The 22,925-nt window shown below is 46.5% G+C and overlaps 1 protein-coding gene across 4 annotated transcripts in view; it reads right to left on the bottom strand.

Annotated features, from left to right (window-relative positions):
* Nucleotides 1-22,925, bottom strand: part of add3a (adducin 3 (gamma) a) — a 141,900-nt gene that overhangs the window by 59,367 nt on the left and 59,608 nt on the right. For 2 of the 4 annotated variants that reach the window (XM_083656115.1, XM_083656112.1), the window contains exons 1-2: nt 10,951-11,230; nt 282-528 (exon numbers count right to left, since the gene is read on the bottom strand). In XM_083656115.1, coding sequence (XP_083512241.1) covers nt 282-476 — 195 coding nt within the window. In that variant the 5' untranslated portion in view covers nt 477-528; nt 10,951-11,230. Of the gene's footprint in view, nt 1-281; nt 529-10,950; nt 11,231-22,925 lie in introns of those variants that run through there. The other 2 variants (XM_083656113.1, XM_083656114.1) reach the window with 1 other exon arrangement.

The following is a 22,925-nucleotide window of genomic DNA, read 5'->3' on the forward strand; positions in this document are numbered from 1 at the left end:
ATTGGCTGAAGGAGTTGTCTGTCAAGGCAAGTACCCCCGCCCACTGAAATCAATGTTAGTGGCTTGGAGTCCAGAGAGAAACAAAGATGTGACATCATGTTATCAGGATGGTTTTTAAAAGGCGAGCATTTTCTCTCTCTCACCAACAAGTCTGATTCAACTTGAGGACACTTCACCTTTCTTTGAACATTCAGGACGCTGCAGCATCTGTGTGATATATCTGTATAGAACTATAAGCGGACATTGCCTGGCCATGACTCCCTCCCCCTCCTGTAACTTACGGGGCTCTGCAGGATCTGTGTGACGCGTTTCTTCTGCTCCAGCACGTTGAAGTCCTGCCGGAGGTCGGGGGACATGTTCCTGGCTCTCAGGTACTCGGGGTCGTTGACGTTGACCCGGTCGAAGTAGCGCTCCTTGGTGCCTCCGCCGGGCGGGGGAGGGGTGGTCACCACCTCCTGATGGCCGTCCGCACTCATGCCTGCTCCGGCTGCCGCGCTCACTCTGCCTCTGCTCCGCTCAGACTCTCACCTGAGGAAGAGGAGAGGAGAGGTTAGAAATATGGATCTCCTTTTTTAAGGTGAGCAGACAAGACACACAAGACGACAATATTTTGCAAAGTCAGGTGTAGCAGCAACACATGAGCAGTGATTTGTGTGAATAAGGTATATCAACAACACAATCATCAGGTCATTAGCATGGTCATGTCTCTTTTCACCTTATATTGTGCACTGGTTTTGTCAGCTGCTGTTTTATTTGGTATCAATGTGCTGTTGAATAATAGTTGCTCAGGTAGGATTATGTGCTAAAACAATCTTCACTGATGGAAACTTACTTTACACATCAGTGTACTCTAACATGTTAACGTTAAAAAAGTACTGAGAAGTAATAGTTATTATGTCATGTAATCTGTTGGTGGGCGTATTTCTTTTTTTTCTGGCGGTGATGAGTAAATATTATGGCCAATATCACAGGAGAAATGTCCATTCTCCCACGCTGGCCATACACATGTGCAGTATCTGGGAAGGGAGACGAACTAAACAGTTGTGGGAGTGAGTCACTGTGCAAAAGTCATTTTCGTGACAGTGTCCTAACAGCAGTATTTTGTTGGGTGCACTCTGATCCCATTGTAAACACACAGAGGCAGCAGCACTATCAACAACCACACACAACACTTATCGACTTATAACACAAACACACTCCAATGTGTGGAGCAAACAAAGAGTAGGAGGACAGTCAGAGCAGTTACATCCGTGCGTCCGGGACATGACCGGGTGGGACCGAGGTAGTTTACTCTCTCCGTCCATCTCCGGGACAATAAACACTTCCTGGCTACGAGATCCTAATAACATCCAACATGGCCGACTTTCTCAACGGCGCCTTGTCGTCGTGCCAAGGGCGGGACGGGGTCAATAAAGAGATGAGCCATAAACAAACGTAAGCTAAGTGCTGGTTGATGAATATACAAAGAGCAGAGGAGGGTGCGAAAGAGTCGACACAGACTGCATTTCCCAGCGTCCTTTGCAGCATGGCTGTAGTTGTAGCAGCGGAGGATAAGCTGGGGGCGTATTTAGAGAGGGGCGGGGCTTATGGTAGCTCAAACAGATGGTGCCTAGACTTGGGAGGGAGAGAGACAGAGAGAGAGAGAGAGAGAGAGAGAGAGAGAGAGAGAGAGAGAGAGAGAGAGAGAGAGAGAGAGAGAGAGAGAGAGAGAGACCAGACACAGAGAGAGAGAGAGAGAGAGAGAGAGAGAGAGAGATCCCACTGCTGTTATTGTCTTCAAGACCTCGCTGGTCACTTGATTTGACAACCGCTCCACTGATGTTTATGGGCGACGCCCTCTCTCCCCTCCTCTTCTCCTCTGCTGTTAGCTCAATATGGTGGGATAGATAGACCGGGTTTGGGGAGGTTTTTCCACACGCTCCGTTAAGCTGCTGCTCATTCAGGTCAAATGCCACTTAAACGGATGGTTTAGATAAGTGGAGTGACATACAGAGAGACAGTGGATTGGATACGGCGCTGTGCTGTGTCTGTTTCAATTCAAACCGGCTCTCCAGGTACACGGGGGAAAGCAGATAAATTAGTCCTGTCACCTATAACAATGGCAGGCACAGTGATGGCATTAGCAGAATATTTTGTCATTGTCAGATTTTTTTTTTTTTTTTACAATGACAGAAAAATGTGAAGGCCGTCTGTTATTTTAATGCCACAGCTAATAATAGGTTATGACAGAACCTGTCTGTCAAAATGGCAGACAATGATAAAGTCTTAATGCCACCGCTGGACAGTCACAGGCATCATCTATGTCTGTGACATGTAGAAGTTGACCAAAGCCGACTAACATCATGACAGTATAAACCCAGATGTTTAGATTTATTTTAGTGACCAACTAAAACTGTGCGGGGTGGATGGGACTCGACAGCCATTTTCCATTTCCTCCAGGGTGGAAAGTAATAACACAAACTGGGCCAGACATGCAATGGCTCATCCTTAACCAATGAGTTTCACCCTGACAGGAAGTAATTGCCTGCACCAACTTCCTGAACAGTGAAGCAAATGACTGCTCCAACCAAGAACCAACGTGGCTTTTGTTGATAGATTGTGGCCCAGTTGAAATGTTGCTTTGTGAAACGTGACCAAAACCAGCGCATAAGTGAAACTCGCACGACCCCACTTGTCAAAATGTTGTGGTCTCTAATGTGTGAGTCTTGGCACATATTATGGCTACTTTCTCCCAGTGCTCCAATTTAAATCTGTAAGATATCCAGCAACAATATTTAACGCTTCCTTTCTGAGGGATGATCTAACACGTACAAGTAAGACTTCCTTCCTAATGTAACCCAACGCTCATGAATAGGGCTGTAACGCTGTAACGCTTCACTAAATTCACGCTTTGGTTCCCTACGACACAGTGGTGTTACGGTTTGGTACATTTTCAATACAGCAAAAAAGTAGAAATGCCGGAGAAATTTCCTTGAGTCAAAAATACAATTTAATTTTTATTTATTTGACTTATTTTATTATTTTCATTTATTTGACTTATTTTATTATTTTCAGTCTAGTTTAATATTTGATTTCAATTTACGACGTTTTTTTTTTTTTACACCTTTCGTCTATTTCATCTCAGTTTTTTTGTTTACCATGATATCTGAAGACTGACACTGTTCAGCAGTGAGAGATTGGTTATTGAACATAAAGCTTAAATGGTTCGGTATGAATGCGCGTATTGTTACAACCCTACTCATGAAGGGTGTGTATTTAATGAAATGGGCCTGGAGTGAACCATATATAAATGGAGATAGGATGAGGAAGACGTTCCGAAAATTCTCTTCCAAGGGAGAATACTGACTGGTTACAAAAAACATCACTACCCCAAAATATTAAACTTCACACAGCATCTAATAACCTCAATGTTTACAGAACACACATATAGTGTAGGCACTAGGCAGATTCAGTGGATGTGTTTATCCAATCACCTTACAATAAAGCCCTTGCTTTAGCCCTTGCAGCATTAGTGCCATGCTCAGTGTATTTACTGTAGGAACACAAATGAAACGGCCTCGATTTGAACACACTGTTAGAGTACATGTTTAGGCTCGAGCATTTAATTGAAATAAGCAAATAAGAAATAAACATCTAACATTTGAAAGTGATGTTGCACCATAAGGCTTGTACATTATAGTCATTAAAATGTTAGTCAGGTGCCTGTAATATTCACTTCAAACTGCAAACAGTGATATTTCGCCAAAGGCTGTTTCCTGGAGTCCCACAGGGATCAAATTACCTCAAACGTGATCTCAGTCACCAAGTCTCGTGAAGTCCCGCGATACTTTCCTGCTGACTGGCCAAGTACAGGCAGGACGCTTTGCGGTGGTGGTTTTAGCGTAACCTATGTGGGGTTTGGCATAACCTTCGTTATTTCGAATCCAACATAGGTTACGCCAAACCCCACATAGGTTACGCTAAAACCACCACCGCAAAGCGTCCTGCCTGTACTTGGCCAGTCAGCAGGAAAGTATCGCGGGACTTCACGAGACTTGGTGACTGAGATCACGTTTGAGGTAATTTGATCCCTGTGGGACTCCAGGAAACAGCCTTTGGCGAAATATCACTGTGGTGCTTCTTGAGGGATCAGATTCTGACGATATTTGGCGAAAACGGGAGTAAAAATAGCTATTTAGATGCAGTAAAGACAGGCTCACACTTGGCCCCAAATCAGCTCCATTTTACAACTGACTTGGACGCTATTGATCTCAAAACAACGCTAGGACGGCCAGAAACGCCGCGGAGATCACTGGGTGAGTCGTCAGATCATAATTAATGTGAGGAGAGGGCTGCATGTTCAAAAAAACCGAAATTCTCCTTTAAGAAGAGACATGAGACTTTCTTGATAGCCTGCCCAGATGCCTAGAGCGACATCAGACACGACAGTATGCCAAATATGCCAATATTGAGCCAAAGCCTGCTGACCAATGGGCTGCCTCGTTGTGGCCCTGAGAAAGGGGGGAGGGGGCCGGCTTGGGAACTCGATAATTGCCGTGAACATGACATACCCACTCAGAGCCCAATGAGCTGACGGATAGCCACAGACCCACAGCGAGATATAGCATCCTGATCCTCCCATCTCTGGTGAAGGAAACGTCGTCGTAATTCCAAAGTTTCCCTTTCAAGGGCCTACATGTCCTATACGGTCTTAACCCTAAACCTGTCAATCCATAGGGATCCCCTCTTTTCTGTCCCCTTCTCTCATTTCTCTCTGTCTGAACCTGATCCTCCCAAAATAAAAACGCAGTGATTTACACACAGCGATGAATAAAAGTGCCCCGAAAAATGCTGTTAAAGTGAAGGCAGCTGGGCAGCTGGGTGTTACGCAAGCTGATATTGAATTCATCCTCCCTCCGGCCAGCTGCACTGGCTCTGCTCTGCTCTGCTCACTGCACACGACAGGCTGATCCAATACACACTACACACTACACACTGAAGTCACTGGTGGTGGCAGCATAGTTAGAGAGGCAAAGATGGCAGGAAATTAATAGATAAGGAAAAATATGTGTTGAGATTTAACTTTATGGCAAAAATAAAAATGTGCAAAGTTGGTCAAGTAAAAAGGAGACACGGCAAAATGATTTGCAGTGGTACTCAATAACGTAACACTTTGACACTTGATGTACTCTGTTACAATCATGAAAAGTGGCTCCGCCTCTGATGCCTGGAAATGTCAAAAGTAACGGACGTGCAGAAGATCAAATGGAAGCAGGAGCAGTGAGCACGGGACTGACATTCTGCTGCACGGGTGGAATCCCACGCCGTCCAATCGGCAACAGCTGCAACCTCTCCAAAATAAAGTGACACGCCCCCTCTCTCTGCCCCCCCGTCACACCCACATTCCCAGAGCGCACACTCCCATAAGAGCCCTCCCACCATCCACTGTTTACACCACACACACACTACTCCATCCCACCCCTGCTCTGTCACAAGACATGCAGATCCAGCATGGCCCCACCTCCCTCCCTCTATCTGTCTGTCAATAGATCATTGTCCCCGTCAAAGCCTCTAGCCGCCGGGGGGTTCAGCACCCCGGTGCATCCTGGTCCCATCCAGAGAAATCGACGGTTGAGAGAAGGTTTTAGTGTGTGTGTGTGTGTGTGTGTGTGGGGGGGGTGTCAGGGGGAAAGGTCACAATGCAACCTAATGAGGATGGAATCAGATACTGATGTTATCGTGTCAACGTTTCCACTGGAAATCTCATGCTTTGCTTCTGTCAGATTTTCCTTTTCAATTTATTCAAATGAAGTGAGTTAAATTAAGTAAAAAAAAAACACAATGAAAAGGTTTTGCAAAAAGGACAAAATTAGTTACGTTTGCCTTTTTTCACATTTCCAGTCAAATGACAGCAGAGCATTGACATTGATTTTTGGTGCATTGATTAGTGGCAGCTAGACGGGGCAGACTGTTTGCTAAAGGGCGGTAGACTGTGACCGCAGCCCGAGGCGAGGTGACCACGACCTTTCACCCCGTGACCTACACTGAGCCTGCCCCCTCCCTCCCTCCCTCCCCTCCCCTCCCATCCCTCTCTCTCTTTTTGTTGTCCAGCGCTGCAGGCACAAGATGTCTTTATCTGGGGAAGCTGTCCGTTCTCATATAAACAGTTGTTGAACGCTGGCTGTAAAGCAATCAGTGCTTAATGTGTTTTGGTTACCAGGAGTCACTTGAGAAATGGGGAGTCCCCGCCTCCCCGCCTCCATCTAGCCCCGCCTTCACCTGCAGGTCAGCGCACGGCGGGGAAACCTGCATCTAATATGTGCTGTGTTTTATAATAGACAGAAACGCATACAACTAACACAAATACATCAACTCATTTATGACTGCACTATTTAAATATGTTTTGTTAACAAGCAGTTCCCTCTTCTATCTGTCTACATTGTGGGAGCTAATGACACCAAGACAGAGAGCGTAGCCACAATGCCTCAGTCCTCCTCTGACATTAAGAGCTGGATGTGAGCCAGCTCTCTTCATCTGATGACAGCCAGCTATTCTGTAGTCTACATATACAACTGTCTGCCTGTCTGTCTGTCTGTCTGCTTCTCTCTCTCTCTGTCTGCCTCTCTCTCTGTCTGTCTGTCTGTCTGCTTCTCTCTCTCTGTCTGCCTCTCCCTCTCTCTCTGTCTGTCTCTGCCTCTCTTCTCTCTCTAGCCATTTTCCCACATGCGTACCGGAAAATTACCTGTAAGTCAATATCGGACATTTCCCTTCACACTTCGGCTCGCGCATGTGGGAATCTATCAGCGAATTTGCCTGTATGTTGTGGGGGCGGGGGGAGGGGGGAGCTTATTTGGGGGGTCGGCAAAACTCGAAATAAGTTCGCTTGTCAGTTGTCACACAATAAATCACACTCGTTTGACTTAAGAGCAGCGTCAAGCCGCCAGCATAATCAACACAGCCGATTTCCCCCTCCCCTCTCTGCTCGAGAGCAGCAGCCACAGACAGACACAGCGAGAAAGGCTTGCAAGCTGCTCAATGCTTGTATGCATGTAGAGAAAGCAGACTGGCTTCGTTTGATGTGTCCGGGGTTGCCTTCGGAAATCAGCAAGCTGACATAGGCTACTGCTCTTATTAGGCTATCACAAGATCATTTCGCCAGTTTGCTTTAATGTGCGCGAATGATTAGATTATGCCCGCTGGAACATTAAGCAACGTGTGTAGGCTACTTCTCGCCCATGATTGAAGGACCGCTGTCGCGGAAAATGACTGGAACCGTTTCCACTTGCGTCCCCTTAAGAGCATACCGGTCTTCTGACTAGGTCGAAAGTGGTGAAATGTCGGGGACGTCGGGGTCGCGCTTATACCGGCATGGCGCCTTTCTCACATGCAGGCATTAGACCACATTCCGGTCATTTTGCGGTACAAAGCGCATGTGGGAAAAGGGCTTCTCTCACTGTCTGACTGTCTGCCTCTCTCTCTCTTTCTGTCTGTCTGTCTCTCACTGTCTGATTTTCTGCCTCTCTCTCTCTTTCTATCTGTCTGTCTCTCTCTCTTCTCTCTCTCTCACTGTCTGTCTGCCTCTCTCTGTCGGTCTGCCTCTCTCTCCCTCTCTCTCACCGTCTGTCTGACTCTCTCGCTAGCTCTCTCCCTGTCTCTCTCTCACTGTCTGTCTGCCTCTCTCTCTCTGCCTGCCTCTCTTTCTCTCTCACTGTCTGCCTCTCTCTCTCTGCCTGCCTCTCTTTCTCTCTCACTGTCTGTCTCTTGCTCTCTCTCGTTCTGTCTACCTGTCTCTCGGTGTCTGAATGTCTCCATAGCTCTCTCCCTGTCTCTCTGTCTGTCTGTCTGTCTGTCAGTCTCTCTCTTTCTTCACCTTTCACTATACAAGACGCTTGACACGTGCACACTCAGCAAAAAGACACAAACAGTAAGACTAACAGTGAATATGATCATACACACTGCACACACACGCAAACACTATTGTCCTGGATAAGACTAGTGGTGGTGGGGGGGGGGGGGGATCGATACAGCATAGTATCACGATATTTTGTGGGCAATATATCGTATCGTATCGAATGCCAAGTATCGTGATATTTTATTATACAAAAATATCAAGTGCATGCAACATTTATGACAGTGTTGGTCAGTCTGTCTGCTTGACAATCCTTTGAATGATTGAAGTGAGATTTAAACAGACTGGAAACTTTATTTCATTAGATAAAACAGATGTTGACAAAGTCTTTTCCTTCGGGGACATCTTTTGCAGTTGAAAAATGGTAATAAATCACCATATATCACAATATATATTGCAATGCTAGCTAGCATATCGCAATACTATCGTATGGTGACTCAAGTATTGTGAGAATATTGTATCGTAGGGCATCTGGTGATTCCCACTCCTAGATATCACACACACACACACACACACACACACACACACACACACACACACACACACACAGACACACACACACACACACACACACACACACACACACACCTATCCTTATCATGCCTGGGGGGGGGGGGGAGCTTCAAAGCGTGGCATGCCTGTGTCTCTGTTAGCTGCCACCCCTAAAAATAGACAGTCAGCCCTTTTGGGTTGTGTTTCAGACCCAACGGCAACAATAGCAGGAAAACTATACATCGGCTAATTATATCCGCGCTCGCACGCACTGTTAGCGGCACAGCGAGCGAGCGTGCAGGCAGGCAGGCACGCATCCAGACAGACACAGACAGCAAACGCTGAGGCCCGGGGGCAGAGCAGCTCATGCGTGCACATGTAGAGGAGGAGGTTCTGAGGCCCGGGGGCAGAGCAGCTCATGCGTGCACATGTAGAGGAGGAGGTTCTGAGGGCCGGGGGCAGAGCAGCTCATGCATGCACATGTAGAGGAGGAGGTTCTGAGGGCCGGGGGCAGAGCAGCTCATGCATGCACATGTAGAGGAGGAGGTTCTGAGGGCCGGGGGCAGAGCAGCTCATGCGAGGAGGAGGAGGTGTTTCCCTGTCAGAAAACACAGGCACAATGTGCAGCGGCTTACAGATCCTCCAGCCACTTACATAATAACAGTGGTGTTTAGTCATACCTTTTGCTGCTGCTTCCCTGTCCATCCTCGTTTTAGTGCTATGGTTAGATTCTTTCTGGTGCCGGGTGCAAATCACTAGTTTGTGTTTTGGAGGGAAAATGTGCTAAAGATCGATTCATGTGACATTTCCCCCAGCGATGGTCAGGAATGCAAATGCATGGAGAGTAAAAAAAGGGGTGGCAGATACCAGGGCAGACTCAATCAGAAACCACTCAGAAATAATTCCCTTAAAGGATGGGTTTTCCGTGGGGAATATGAATATATATTAAATCTCACGCCCCTAAGGTTTTCGAATCCGTTGAAATTTTTGAAATTGGAGGTTTACTCACAGAGATATGAACCGAAATCCACTCTGTGTGTGGGGGGGGGGTGGTGGGGGGGAGGTGCGGGTGCGGGGACTCGAAATACTACATTTCCCACAATGCACTGGGCTCGCGTGGCCTTCGTTTTTATGCCCACACCTCAGGCATTTGGCTGATATCAAACTCCAGTAGGTGGCGGTAATGCACATATATGTTTGCCAACCGCCATAAAACTCAAAGAAGAAGAAGAAGAAGGCTTCGACAATAATATATGGAGAGAAGAAGAAATAAATCGAAAATAAATCGAAAATAAATTGCCTCCAAATTGCACCACATTTAAACTGAAGTATATATGTCGGGAGATGTCTTCATAAAAAAAAATTCATGCATTTTAAGGCATTTTCGTAGGAGTTACGCGCATCTGATGTTGTAACTATTTTCTGTAAAAATGTGTAAAAACGGGTACATTGCTCAGCGTTGATTTCGTTACTTCAACCCACCTACTACTAGATGTAAAATTTGACGAGCTTTCCAATGCCGCCAGTCCCGTGTCGATTAGTGCTTCCGTTCCCGAGATAATGGTCTCTTTGCAAGGAACTATGGGAAGCTAATATTAGCTACAGCAGGCTAGGCGGTTGGAAAGATGGCTGCCTTTTGGTTTTTGTCAAGGCCTCTGAAGGGGCGTGGAGGACCTCTAGAGGCGGGACCATGGCCAACAACAGTTGTAGTTCATAGGTGCACGACTTCCGCAAGGCGGACTTAGGCCAGATGACGCGAAACGCGTCGGCTGGCCCAAAAAATATGTGAGAGATGCTTGATATCTCTGGGAGTGAAGCTCCAATTTCAAGAATTTCAACGGATTCGAAAACCTTAGGGGCGTGAGATTTAATATATATTCATATTCCCCACGGAAAACCCATCCTTTAAGTGCCCTATTTTGGGCTGAAAAAGGCGACTGTCACCTGAAGGTGACTCGCTCTGAATGGAGGTAATGTTGTTGCTGTTGTGAGCCACCTGTGTCCTGCTTCACACACACGCTCCCTCCTGCTGCACACATCCCAGATAATAACCACAGCTAATCTTCTCTGCAGCTCCTCACACTGTCACTCACTGCCAAGCATGATGACCGGTGCAAGTTAATAACACTGGCTGTGTGTGTGTGTGTGTTTGTGTGTGTGTGTGTGTGTGTGTGTGTGCGTGTGTGTGCGTGAGAGTGTGCGTGTGTGTGTGTGTGTGTGTGTGTGTGTGTGTGTGTGTGTGTGTGTGTGTGTGTGTGTGTGTGTGCGTGCGTGTGTGTGTGTGTGTCATACTACCAAGGAATTCCCCTAAAATTACAAACCAGCATCGGGAATTGTAAGCTTTCGATTCCGGCTCTGGCAGCTGGGGGGAAAAAAGCAGGAGAACTGGACTTTCTCATTTAGAAATGAACGGGGGTTGATGAACGTTCCCAAAACTGGGAAACAAAACCACTCAAGAGGAATCCCAACAATACATTCCACCCCCCCCCCCCCCCGTCCCCCGTCCCCCGTCCAGCTGTAATAAGACAAACTAGAGCGTAAACAAATAAGCCGAGCAGAGCAGAACCAACCTCGTATGTCCTCCTCGGTCAGTGAATGGGACGGATCAAGCTGTAGTAGGCGGCTGCCTCAAAACACATGTCTCTCTCTGTGTGCGCTCAAATCCCAACACTGACTCCCATAGAAACGCCGGGAAAAGCGAGGGAGAGCGAGAGAGAGAGGGATATGAAAGGCAGAGAGAGAGAGAGGGGGCGGGGGGGGGGGCGCCAGGCGACAATCAGAAAACCAGTCTGTCCACTTGTCCCTCCAGATTTCCCATATAGATCCTCTGTGGTGGAGCTTGCCAGCAGATAGCAGATTTGCCTCCTCTCAGATCCCCGCACGCTCAATGGCCGACCGAGCAGGAAGAGCTATATCAACAGCTGTGAGTGTGTGTGAGTGTGTGTCTGTGTCCTCGGCAAAATGTGGGCGTGTGCTTGTGTGGAAAAGGAGCTAAAGGCACCACGTGACGCGGGCTTAATCCCCCGCCTACTGGCTGGAAGTGCACACACAAACACGCACACGGCTAGACCAATCACGGCTCAGGCTCACACACACACACACACCAACCACCCCTCCTCCTCCCTCTCTCCTGCTCTCTCTCTCTCTCGCTCTCCCTCTGTCTAGTCTGGCCTTTTCCCCTCTCTTCTTTCTTTGATCCATTCACTTTCTCCTCTCTCTTCCACATTCCACCTCTCTCTCTCTCTCTCTCTCTCTCTCTCTCTCTCTCTCTCTCTCTCTCTCTCTCTCTCTCTCTCTCTCTCTCTCTCTCTCTCTCTCTCTCTCTCTCTCTCTCTCTCTCTCTCTCTCTCTCCAATTCAAAGGGCTTTATTGGCATGATAAGGTGCATCTTACATTGCCAAAGCATACATTAGCAACACTTCGCAATTACAAAGAATCAAAAGGCATTTTGTTACCCAGTAACATAAATCACAAAATCTTAAGATATTCAAAGAGGAAGAGAAAAGAAAATTAAATGGAATGTGATAAGATAGAATATAATAGAAGACTATTGTTGACCGGAATCTATTCAGAATAATAACAGAACAGTAATAAATGGGCAGTTAAATGGTGATAGTGCAAATAAATCTCTCTCTCTCTCTCTCACCCTCATCATCATCAGTATCGCTCGCCCCCCGGGCGGTGACAGTACTAAAGGTCAGTGTTTATGAGTTTGGCCGGCAGCAGTGACTACAGCAACGCAACCTGCTGCAGCAAAAAAGAAAGAAAACACTGCATGGAGTCATGGACTGGAATAGGAAATGTAGGAGGGCACTTTAAAAACAAGAATGTGATCATTGACTGATCCCTGGAGGGACATTCTTGTTTCATTGCCTTGCTTTCCACACAGGGAGGTCAGAGGTCAGGGACACACATGGGCCCAGAAGCTGGTAGTGACCGTGCGTTTTGCTGCTAAGTTTAGGGTGGAGTTTAGTAAGTTATTGGTCATGGTGGGGGAAAATATGTCATCAACAAGCATCCTACTGAAACTTCATCTCATTTTCAACCTGGACCTCATTTTCCCATTGTTTTTCCTTTGATTCCCAAATGATTCTGACCAAAATCTCCTCCATTGCTTCATATCCTGGGTGTAGCTTTGTACAGTAGTCCTACAGGGCTAATGGACGACACATCAAGAGGCATAAAAATAAAGTTAGACAGATGGACGGACAGACACACACTTCTCCATAATCTAGGCCTGATAAAACGTTGAATTTAGACAGCAGATTAGCCCTGCTCTAGCCATCAGAACACGTTTAGCTTGTTGAAGCAACAGATACCCACCAATGATAGGGAGGGAAAAATCTGTGTTTTTTCATTACAAGAAAGCACTGATGGTATCGAAACTGTTGCAAATGAGTATTGTATCCGTTTCAAACTTTTATTATCGATCGATAATTATCGATACCTGTCGAATTATGTCAATAAATCTCATCTGCTACAGCCATTGGATTTGTATCACTATTATATCGGGAGATTAACGAGAACTGACCAATCACAATGGAAGAGAGGGTTAAAAATAGGGAGACTAGCTCCCACGAGTGTTGGCAGGTATAATCTCTAATGTGTGGCCCTTCGCTTACTTGATGTAAGTCAGTAGTATGGCCCTCTGGAAAATAATGTTGCCCACCCCTGATCTAAAGTCATGTCTTCCTCATAACAGTTGGAGGACACCTTGGAGGTTGGCCGTTGCTTTAGTTACTACCTTGTTTACTGTTTGCTCTTAGCGCAAATTAGCATTAGCTAATGCATGCAGAAGAAAAACAAACAGGTCAGCAAGCTGTCAACAACGTGTTAGCCAAGCCATGAATGATGCTGTTTGATTTTCACAGTATCGCACGTGTGTGTGTGTGTGTGTGTGTGTGTGTGTGTAACATGGTGTAAATTTTATGTATCACATGATGTGTCAGGTGACCCCTGCGAGGGTACTTAAGGGGTGTGTCCCTACACTTCATTTATGTCTGAGGAAGGGCCTTGCCCGAAACGTCACTTTTTTGTGGTCAAATAAATATTTGGGAGCAGCTGCCAGTGTGCGGACTCTATTTTTATTACTATCTGCACTTCGGTCCTGCACCTGGTTTTAACCCCTCACTGGATGTGCGTGCCTTTTTGTACTTTTTATAACATGGTGTAACAACCATGTTACATGAGATTTCTCATTCATTCAACATCTCTAAAATATCCAGGATACACACTGTACTATCATTGTACACACTGTACAATTATATTTTATATATTTTTTTTACCTTAATATAACAGCTTTTAAATCATTTTGATGGTATACTGACTTCTAATAGCGAGAACGGCACCTCTATCATTGTCTGAACACCTGTTACTGCAGCATGTAACCTCGATGCCTGGCTGTAACTCCATTTCCTGCTGCAGCTCTTTCTCTGACAAACTAACGGGACACTTTTATTGTGAAGAACGTCTAGGAAGTGAAATGTGTTTATCGCTAGCTAGCTTGATTAGCGGGCCGAATCAACAACTACATTTGGGCTATTTTTTTCAAGCGAATCAGTTATAAACACTACAGAAATGTTAAGCAAAGTAGAGAGTACAAGCAGAAACCGTAAAATAAGGTTGCTATCTGAACGTGCATTACAAACGGGGAAGTGTAGCATTATTAGCATCCCGTATTTACCACTTCTGGCAGCAGAGACGCTGTTGCTGCTGCTCAGCAGATTCCTGCAGCTTTAATTGTAGGCTATTATGGATATCTCATTTTTGGGGCCGGTGTGCAGCATGCACACCAGGGCCCTTACATTCGACTCTGTCGCCCAGACCATTTTAGCACGGATTCACGTTCCTAATGTCTTTCCACACTCCAGTCCAATAGGTGGCGGTAAAGCTCCATCAAACCAGGGCATGCTCCAGGTATACTGTGGCTAGCTCCAGGTATACTGTGGCTAGCTCGTTACACGGACATGGAGGACGCTGCAGCTCCACACTACTTTTTTGCTCGTTACACGGAGGACGCTGCAGCTTATGTGCCGACATGCCACAGTAAGGGTAAGTGCACTTTCATTTCCCCTGTTTGCTGCGTAGCAAGGCATTATCACAAGCTAGCACTTCTCAACTCTATGCACTCACGGTCAACTCTATGCACTCACGGAGTGGAGACATAGTTTGCTCATAATAATCAATTGCCCGAACGATTAATTAATGAATATGCTACGTGAACGTTAGCAGGTACTTTAGCCTATGCAGTAGGCTAAGTAATAGGCTATCATCTCATTGTTGCTAGGTATGTCTCCACTATATGCACTCGCGGAGTGGAGACATGAGGAGTCTTTGTTTAGAAAGAGCTGGGGGGAGGGGGGTGCTGGCGAGTGGAGTCCGTAGCTGTTGTATAACATAACACAATAGACAGGCAGTAATTGAAATGAAATCTCCATAACGTTACAGCGTATAATAGCGTATAATAACCAATTGCCCGAACGATTCATTAATATGCTACGTGAACGTTAGCGGTCCATAACGTTACAGCGTATAATAACCAATTGCCCGAACGATTAATTAATATGCTACGTGAACGTTAGCAGTCCATAACGTTACAGCGTATAATAAGCTATTCCCCGAACGATTAATTAATTAATATGCTACGTCAACGTTAGCGGGTACTTCAGCCTATGCAGTAGGATAAGTAATAGGCAATAGGCTACCATGCACCGGCCCTATGCCAGGTTTCCACCTGGCCTTGTTACAGTAGAGATACCTCATTTTGGCACAAACCTCTGTTTGGCACAAAAACATTTCCTCTTCGGGAACAGGACTTTTCAGAGCCACCGGTTTTTGGCAGAGGGCTCTTAGGTAATAAAGAGTTCTAGCCGATGTTTAGTGCCTGATGGCCTACATGATAAGGTGTTATTGGCCGCTGTAAGAGAAAATGTGAGCAGCAGGGTCACACTACAACCTCCACAACGGCAAACTGAAACAAGCCAGAAACAATGACTTTGTGACCATGTGAGTGAATATAGATTAAGAGACAGAACTTTATGACTCCTGAGGGGAAGACGGCACGTTGCAACAGCGTTGCAGAAAGTCTAAATGCACCAAAATGAAAGCCGAGATGTCCTTTACGTTACGTAGCTGCTACAATGCCTGCATTGTTTTGTGTTTTGTCTGATATCAGTTCAAATCATATCATAATGTCAAAATATTGTGATTCTTCGGGGTGAGTAGATTGAACTTCCTGCATGTCGCTGTTCATGACATGATTGTGGAGAAACAGCAAGAAAAAAAGGAATAAGGAACAACATAGCAAAATGTGGGTCATAGAAAAATTTGCAGACAACAATTTCAGCACTAGAACACACCAAAGTCGGACTGTATAAATGAAAGTATGAAAAGGTATGGATTACCGCATTGAGAGGGTGGGACAAATAGTAGTACTAACACTTATCGAGGCAAAGAATGAAAATAAAATATGAAAATATGATGAACAATATGAGGCAGCAGTAAATAAATGAGCGAGCTAGCATTTATGGACATTCTATGCTTTTCCCTGGGCCTATATTTATGTGTATATATGTATGTGTATTTATGTGCAAGCTAACAGAGCCTGGTTGAAGAGCCGGGGCCTCAGTGTGACTGACAGGTTGACACACTGGAGGCCGTTAACACCTCAGAGGTGAAGCGACAGCAAGCTAGCAGCCTTTGAAGTGAGCGCTGTCAGGGTTCAAAACACGGACAGCGGGGAGTCTTAATGCTAATCTAGACAATCTATTGGATGTTGTACTGAATAAACAAGGAAAATCTGTCAACATAATGAGCAGATGCTTCACACTGATCTATTAGCTGATGATAGTGTGGCTGCTTGAGTGCTTTCATTCTGACAACTCTGATTGTAGCTCAGAGGCACCTGGAAGTCCGGTGGAATGTGTGAGTGATTTATGATGAGACTGTGAAACACGCATGAAAAGTGGGTGTGGAAAGTCTGCGTTGTGTGTGTGTGTGTGTGTGTGTGTGTGTGTGTGTTGGTAAAACAAACCACTACACACTTTAAGTGGTGTAGCCGCTTCTATACATGACGTGTGTCCGTCCGTCCGTCTGTAGCATGAGATGTCCGTTTGTGGCACGAGACTAGGGGGCGGGGCTAGGTAAGAGGGGCTGTAGCTAGGGATAGGTAGGTTGGAGAGAGTCGGGATTCGAGGGGTGCGGGGGAGTGGCTGGGGGGTGTGGGTGGTAGGGGTGTCAAAAGTATCGATAGTATCGAAAATTATCAATACTGAAAATTTGAATCCGATACATTACTCATTTGCAACAGGTATCGATAAGTATCGATCGATAATAAAAGTTTGAAACTGAATACTCATTTGCAACAGTTTCGATACCATCAGTGCTTTCTTGTAATGGAAAAACACAGATTTTTCCCTCCCTATCATTGGTGGGTATCTGTTGCTTCAACAAGCTAAACGTGTTCTGATGGCTAGAGCAGGGCTAATCTGCTGTCTAAATTCAACGTTTTATCAGGCCTAGATTATGGAGAAGTGTGCGTCTGTCCGTCCATCTGTCTAACTTTATTTTTATGCCTCTTGATGTGTCGTCATGCCCCCCTTCCCGTGGTATCGAAAACGGTATCGAGTATCGATATTTTCCTGGGTATCGGTATCGAAGTAGAAATGATTGTATCGTGACATCCCTAGTGGGTGGTGGTGGTGGTGGTGGTGGGGGGCACTGAAAGGGCGCGGGGTTAGGGAAAAGGGGACATAGCTAGGGACAGGTAGGTCGGAGAGTCAGGATTCGAGGGGTGGGTAGGAGGAGTGGCTAGGGGCGATGTTGAGAACCACCGCACTCGTAGCTCGTAAAAACTCGTAAAAGAACACACGTCTAAAAATACTCCCTATGTGAAGAAGCATATTTGGGGGAATTCCCCCCAATTTGCAAAATTAATTTTAGGCTCAGCAGACCATCAAAGCACCTAACATAATAACTTCCAGATAGTGTGGGCCTAACAACTTAGAAAAATGTGACAAATTGTAATAAAACCTGATGCAGTTATTATATAACATGGGAGTACCTTTTAAATATTATTACAATATCAGTCCGAAAATATAGGGTTTTGTCACAACAAACACACAAGCATCTTCCCCCCACACACACACACACACCCTAGTGATGAGGCTGATTGCTAATGGTAACATGACAACACAACACAACACAACACAACACACACACACACAGTCTGTGTTATGCAGTGGGGCTAGGGCCGCTGGCTATGTGAACCAGGCCGCTTCCTCTGACCGCATCACATCATGTGGAGGAAATGCGTTGAGCGTTTGCTCGGGGGTCTGCAGGTGGTCTGCAGAGCCAAACAGAGTCCATGGTGCAGTCCCCCCACATGACTCACCGTCTTATCCAACCAACAATGTGCCTTCTATACAATGCCCCGCTAGTCTGCTCTGTGTGCAATGACTTCTACTTGGTTTGCCTATAAAACGGCATTACTGTTATATCATGATACACGATTCTGTTGTGAGTTAATCATTGATACAATGCAAACATAAAGTACAACAGCTAAGATAACAAGACATGGGGGCACGGTGGCTCAGTGGTAGAGCTGTCGCCTCACAGTCAGAAGGTCCTGAGTTCGATTCTCGCCTGGGACACTGTGGGCGCTTTGGTTGTGTTCCCCCCCATATCTTCAGTGCCTACTGCCCAGGTGGGGTATCTCGTCGTAAGGGCATTTCTCTCTGTGTGGAGTTTGCATGTTCTCCCCGTGCTCCCCCAGGGGGTTCCTCCGTATATAACCCCCCCACTAAAAACATGCAGAAGATCAGATCGTCATCGTCATCCGACCAGTGACGACAACATCCGAAGTTGGTCCCCGGGCGCTGTACGAGAAAGCGACCGCTGCTCCTGGCCTACCCCCCGGAGGAAAGGACATGCCTGGATGGGTTAAATGCAGAGGACACTTTTCACCGGCCACCGTGAGTGTGTTGTGGCCGCATGCATGTATTGTGGTGTTCGTGTGACAATAAAAGACGGGGCTTGTCCCGTTACGAGAGTTTTTTTTTTTTTTACCTGTAACCTGTTCGCCGGGACTATTTTTTGAAAATGACTTTACATTAGCACGCACGAAAGCAATTGACCATTTTATGACCAGTTAACTGCATTCAACATCAATGGAACATGTGAGTCTGCATGTTGGCCAGCTTCCTTACATATTGATATAAAACAAAAAATGTCTTGTGATTAGTGTGATATTTCTTTTTGTCCCAGCCAGGCAGTCCAGCGTCTGCACACAGCAGCATCCCCAGCCGCAGTGCAGAGAATCAAAGTAGAGAGACTGATCTCTCCCTCCACTCCCCTCCCAGAGGCTGGTACAGTATATATCACTCAGCACTTTACCCACACATCCCATGGCCAGCTGGCACTGCCAGGCCTGACTCAGGGAAAGCCAGACCCCCGCTCCCCGGCACCACCATCTCAATAGACTCCATACACACACACACACACACACACACACACACACACACACACACACACAGCAGCGCTATATGAAGACTGCACTACTGACTCTGTAACACTGGGGTGTGTTTGGTGCTGATGCATTGCCTGCTGCTACTGAAAGGCTTAGTCTGTGCTTTTCTCATTGTGAAACGAGGATGAAACACAGATACTGTTACAGTACAGTGGAAGCATTCAAATGAGCGATCGTTTAATTCTGTTTTTAGCCATTTTGAGCAGCAGCAAACAAACAGTATAAATGATGTGGAGTGTGGATCTTACAGACCACCTGAAATTACAGAATCCTCCAGTCTTGATGTACACAGTTCGACCATGAGAGACCAGCAGTTGGTAAGATTGAACAAGCGGCTTTATTCAACAAATAGCATGGCAACTACTTTGGCGTATGACTCCGTTGAAAGATGGCGCCCCTCTCGTGGTGAGAGGGGCGATACGAGAGCTCAGTGGGGACACACAGCCGAGATGCCAGCTGCTGCTGTGATTCGGCCAGAGAGGAAGGTGAGCTAAAATCTTCGCTATATATACTAGGATGAAACGGACGGCTGACGTCATAACTGACTGATGTCACGGACTGATCAGATATGAGAATATGGAATATCGAGGTTGGTTCTTTGTGGGGAACCACACTTGTTGTCAAAAATTATAGTCGATAAAGAAGTTTGAAAACATCGCTCGTCTGCAAACTTAACTCTGTCTGAAAGGTTCTGCCCACTCTGGTTCCTCAGTGTGACGACGCAGGCCGAGCAGCATAGAAAGGGTTAAAGTCAAGACAGACTGGACAGTTCCTGCAGGATAGTCTCTCTACGCATACGCAACTCTATCTAGCTGGGTGATAACAACTGTCGGCTTGTCTCTAAACGATAGCTCTGAACAGCCTAATGACTGTTATCCATGCAGCTTGACTGCTGTGACACATCACAGACCAGCGCTGGCCTAAACCCGGCTGGGTTCTGGTTCTGTGTGTGTGTTCTGTGCTCCTGCCGTTTCCACGCAACCCTATCCAGTCTCTGGCCATTAAATGAGTCCATGGCACACCACAGAGCTCTTAAGTGTTCCCCTGGTTCCCGTTGAAGTCCTCCTCTCACTGGGCCCTGCTGTGATAAGCCCGGGTCCCAAACACAACAGAACACAGAGGAAGACCTCAGAGCACATGCTGCTATCCGTTTACCGCTAAAGCCCCGCTATCAGTGTTCTGTCAGCGTTTCCCACCAAACGCCAAGCGGTAACAGGAGAAGAGGGACGGGGAGAGGGGTGCGTTCGCTGACGCTAACCGTTCAGGAATGTACGAACACTCGAGCTCATTATTGGGACCTCTGTCCCCTTTTCTCCCCCAAGAACAACAAAATGGCCGCCTGGCGTGGCGACCTCAGGGTGGGGAATCGACAGATGTGGTAATGCTTGAGAAAATAAAACGTGTTCCGTTAATGGTTGTGAGGAGAACCCATTGAAACGAGAGAAGTCGTTTTTCATGAAGGCTTGTTTGGACTACTCCTGCTTCAAATGTCGTTTGCCCACAAGACACAGAGGTCAAGTTGATCCCCGGAGAACAGTATAAAGAGTATGAGGGCCTCAGGAATAACTGAACTCCGAGTACCAGCTTGTCAGGGTCATACAGAACACCATGTGGGGAATCTGGATCATCTGCATGGCTCAACCTTGAAGACTGAGGACAAACAACCACGTCTACAGAGCACATTGGGGAGGCCGCTTTCACTCTCAGAAACACTTGTGAACACATTTCTATGAAGTTTGGTGGACAGATCGGCCTCGGGCCAAGGAACAACTGATTTGACTCTGGGGGTGATCCAGATCTGGGATTTCTGCCATTAGACAATTATCATTTTTCTTTTAGACATATCTACGTATGAAACTAACTAAACTGCAGGGTCAAGAAGACATCAGTTGAATTAGAGAGCCAAAGTCACGCCCACTTCTGGTTTAGGCATAAGCACCAGAGCCATTCATCCGCCATTCTTTTTCCCATCTAATTCCGTAAAATACTTTAAAAAATAGTTTTATGCGGTCAAACCAAACGATTCTGCTATATTTGAAATCACGAGAGACGATAGAACATTTCACTCGCATCAAAACTAAAACTAAATAAAAAAGGATATTTTTATATATTTTTTTTTGGTCCGAATGGGGGCATGCCTTTGGCTCTCTATAGAGGTGATAAGAACGATGTCTCAAGTGTGCAGATTTGTGTTCTCCCTCGACTGCCTTCTAGTTATTTATGACATTTAGCTGACTTCTTATCTAGTAGGGGTGGGAATCACCAGATGCCCCACGATACAATATCACGATACTTGAGTCACGATACGATAGTATTACAATATTGCGATATGCTAGTGTTTTGCAATATATTGAGTATTGTGATATATTGTGATGTATTACCATTTTTCAACTGCAAATGATGTCCCCGAAGGAAAAAAACTTTGTCAACATCTGTTTTATGTAATGAGTTCAAGTTTCCAGTCTGTTCATCTCACTTTAATCTATTTTATTGCAGTAAAATGGGATTGTCAAGCAGACAGACTGACCAACACTGTCATAAAAACCTGTCATAAATGTTGCATGATGCACTTGACATTTCGTGTAATAAAATATCACGATACTTGGCATTCGATACAATACGATATATTGCCCACAAAATATCACAATACTATGCTGTATCGATCCGCCCCCCCCACCCCTATTACCTAGAACATCTGAGTAAGTTCTTTGATCATAAGCTAGATGCAAGTACAACAGATGGAACAAATACTGCCGTGTCACCTGTATGTGACGAGAAGTTCAAGGTAAAGAATCATGACTAAGGTTAAATCATTTGAGTGATCTTGATTCACAGATTGATTCAAAGCACCTTTGTGCTCCGACAGCTTCCCTGACTGTCATGGTAGTGTGGGCGTGGCCTGACTGTCATGGTAGTGTGGGTGTGGCCTGACTGTCATGGTAGTGTGGGTGTGGCCTGACTGTCATGGTAGTGTGGGTGTGGCCTGACTGTCATGGTAGTGTGGGCGTGGCCTGACTGTCATGGTAGTGTGGGCGTGGCCTGACTGTCATGGTAGTGTGGGTGTGGCCTGACTGTCATGGTAGTGTGGGCGTGGCCTGACTGTCATGGTAGTGTGGGCGTGGCCTGACTGTCATGGTAGTGTGGGTGTGGCCTGACTGTCATGGTAGTGTGGGCGTGGCCTGACTGTCATGGTAGTGTGGGCGTGGCCTGACTGTCATGGTAGTGTGGGTGTGGCCTGACTGTCATGGTAGTGTGGGCGTGGCCTGACTGTCATGGTAGTGTGGGCGTGGCCTGACTGTCATGGTAGTGTGGGCGTGGCCTGACTGTCATGGTAGTGTGGGCGTGGCCTGACTGTCATGGTAGTGTGGGCGTGGCCTGACTGTCATGGTAGTGTGGGCGTGGCCTGACTGTCATGGTAGTGTGGGCGTGGCCTGACTGTCATGGTAGTGTGGGCGTGGCCTGACTGTCATGGTAGTGTGGGCGTGGCCTGACTGTCATGGTAGTGTGGGTGTGGCCGTGTCGCGATCTCCGGCCCCGATAAGAGTTTTGATCACCGCTGGCCTGAAAAGGGTAGAAGTCACCGAGAGCAGATACGCACACAAAACTTGTAAAGCTGTCAGTCACTCCTCTGTCTATCCGGCTCTTAACGGCCCGTCTACCTTTACGCTTGGAAGGGAGGGATCCTAAGTAGCCAACTAATCCACGTTTGAGGGGTAAAGAGGCATTTAGAGCCGAGTTAACGTTTAACGCACTCGGACGCGTTCCGCTTCACTTCCTGGAGCGCTCGCCGGGCTGAACAATGCTGTCACTGTCTGAGCAGCTGTGTGACATAACGGAGATAATTCACACAAACGCGCCAACGCACACACACACACACACACACACACACACACACACACACACACGCACACAACGACAAGACACACAGACATACCCACACCTCATTACAGGGGTGTACCCGAGCATGACCGGAGCAGTCTGCCTCTGCCTGGAGGTCTCAGGTAGAGAGATAACAGACTT

The sequence above is a fragment of the Poromitra crassiceps genome, assembly GCF_964638095.1.
Source record: "Poromitra crassiceps genome assembly, chromosome: 19".
Taxonomy (NCBI): domain Eukaryota; kingdom Metazoa; phylum Chordata; class Actinopteri; order Beryciformes; family Melamphaidae; genus Poromitra; species Poromitra crassiceps.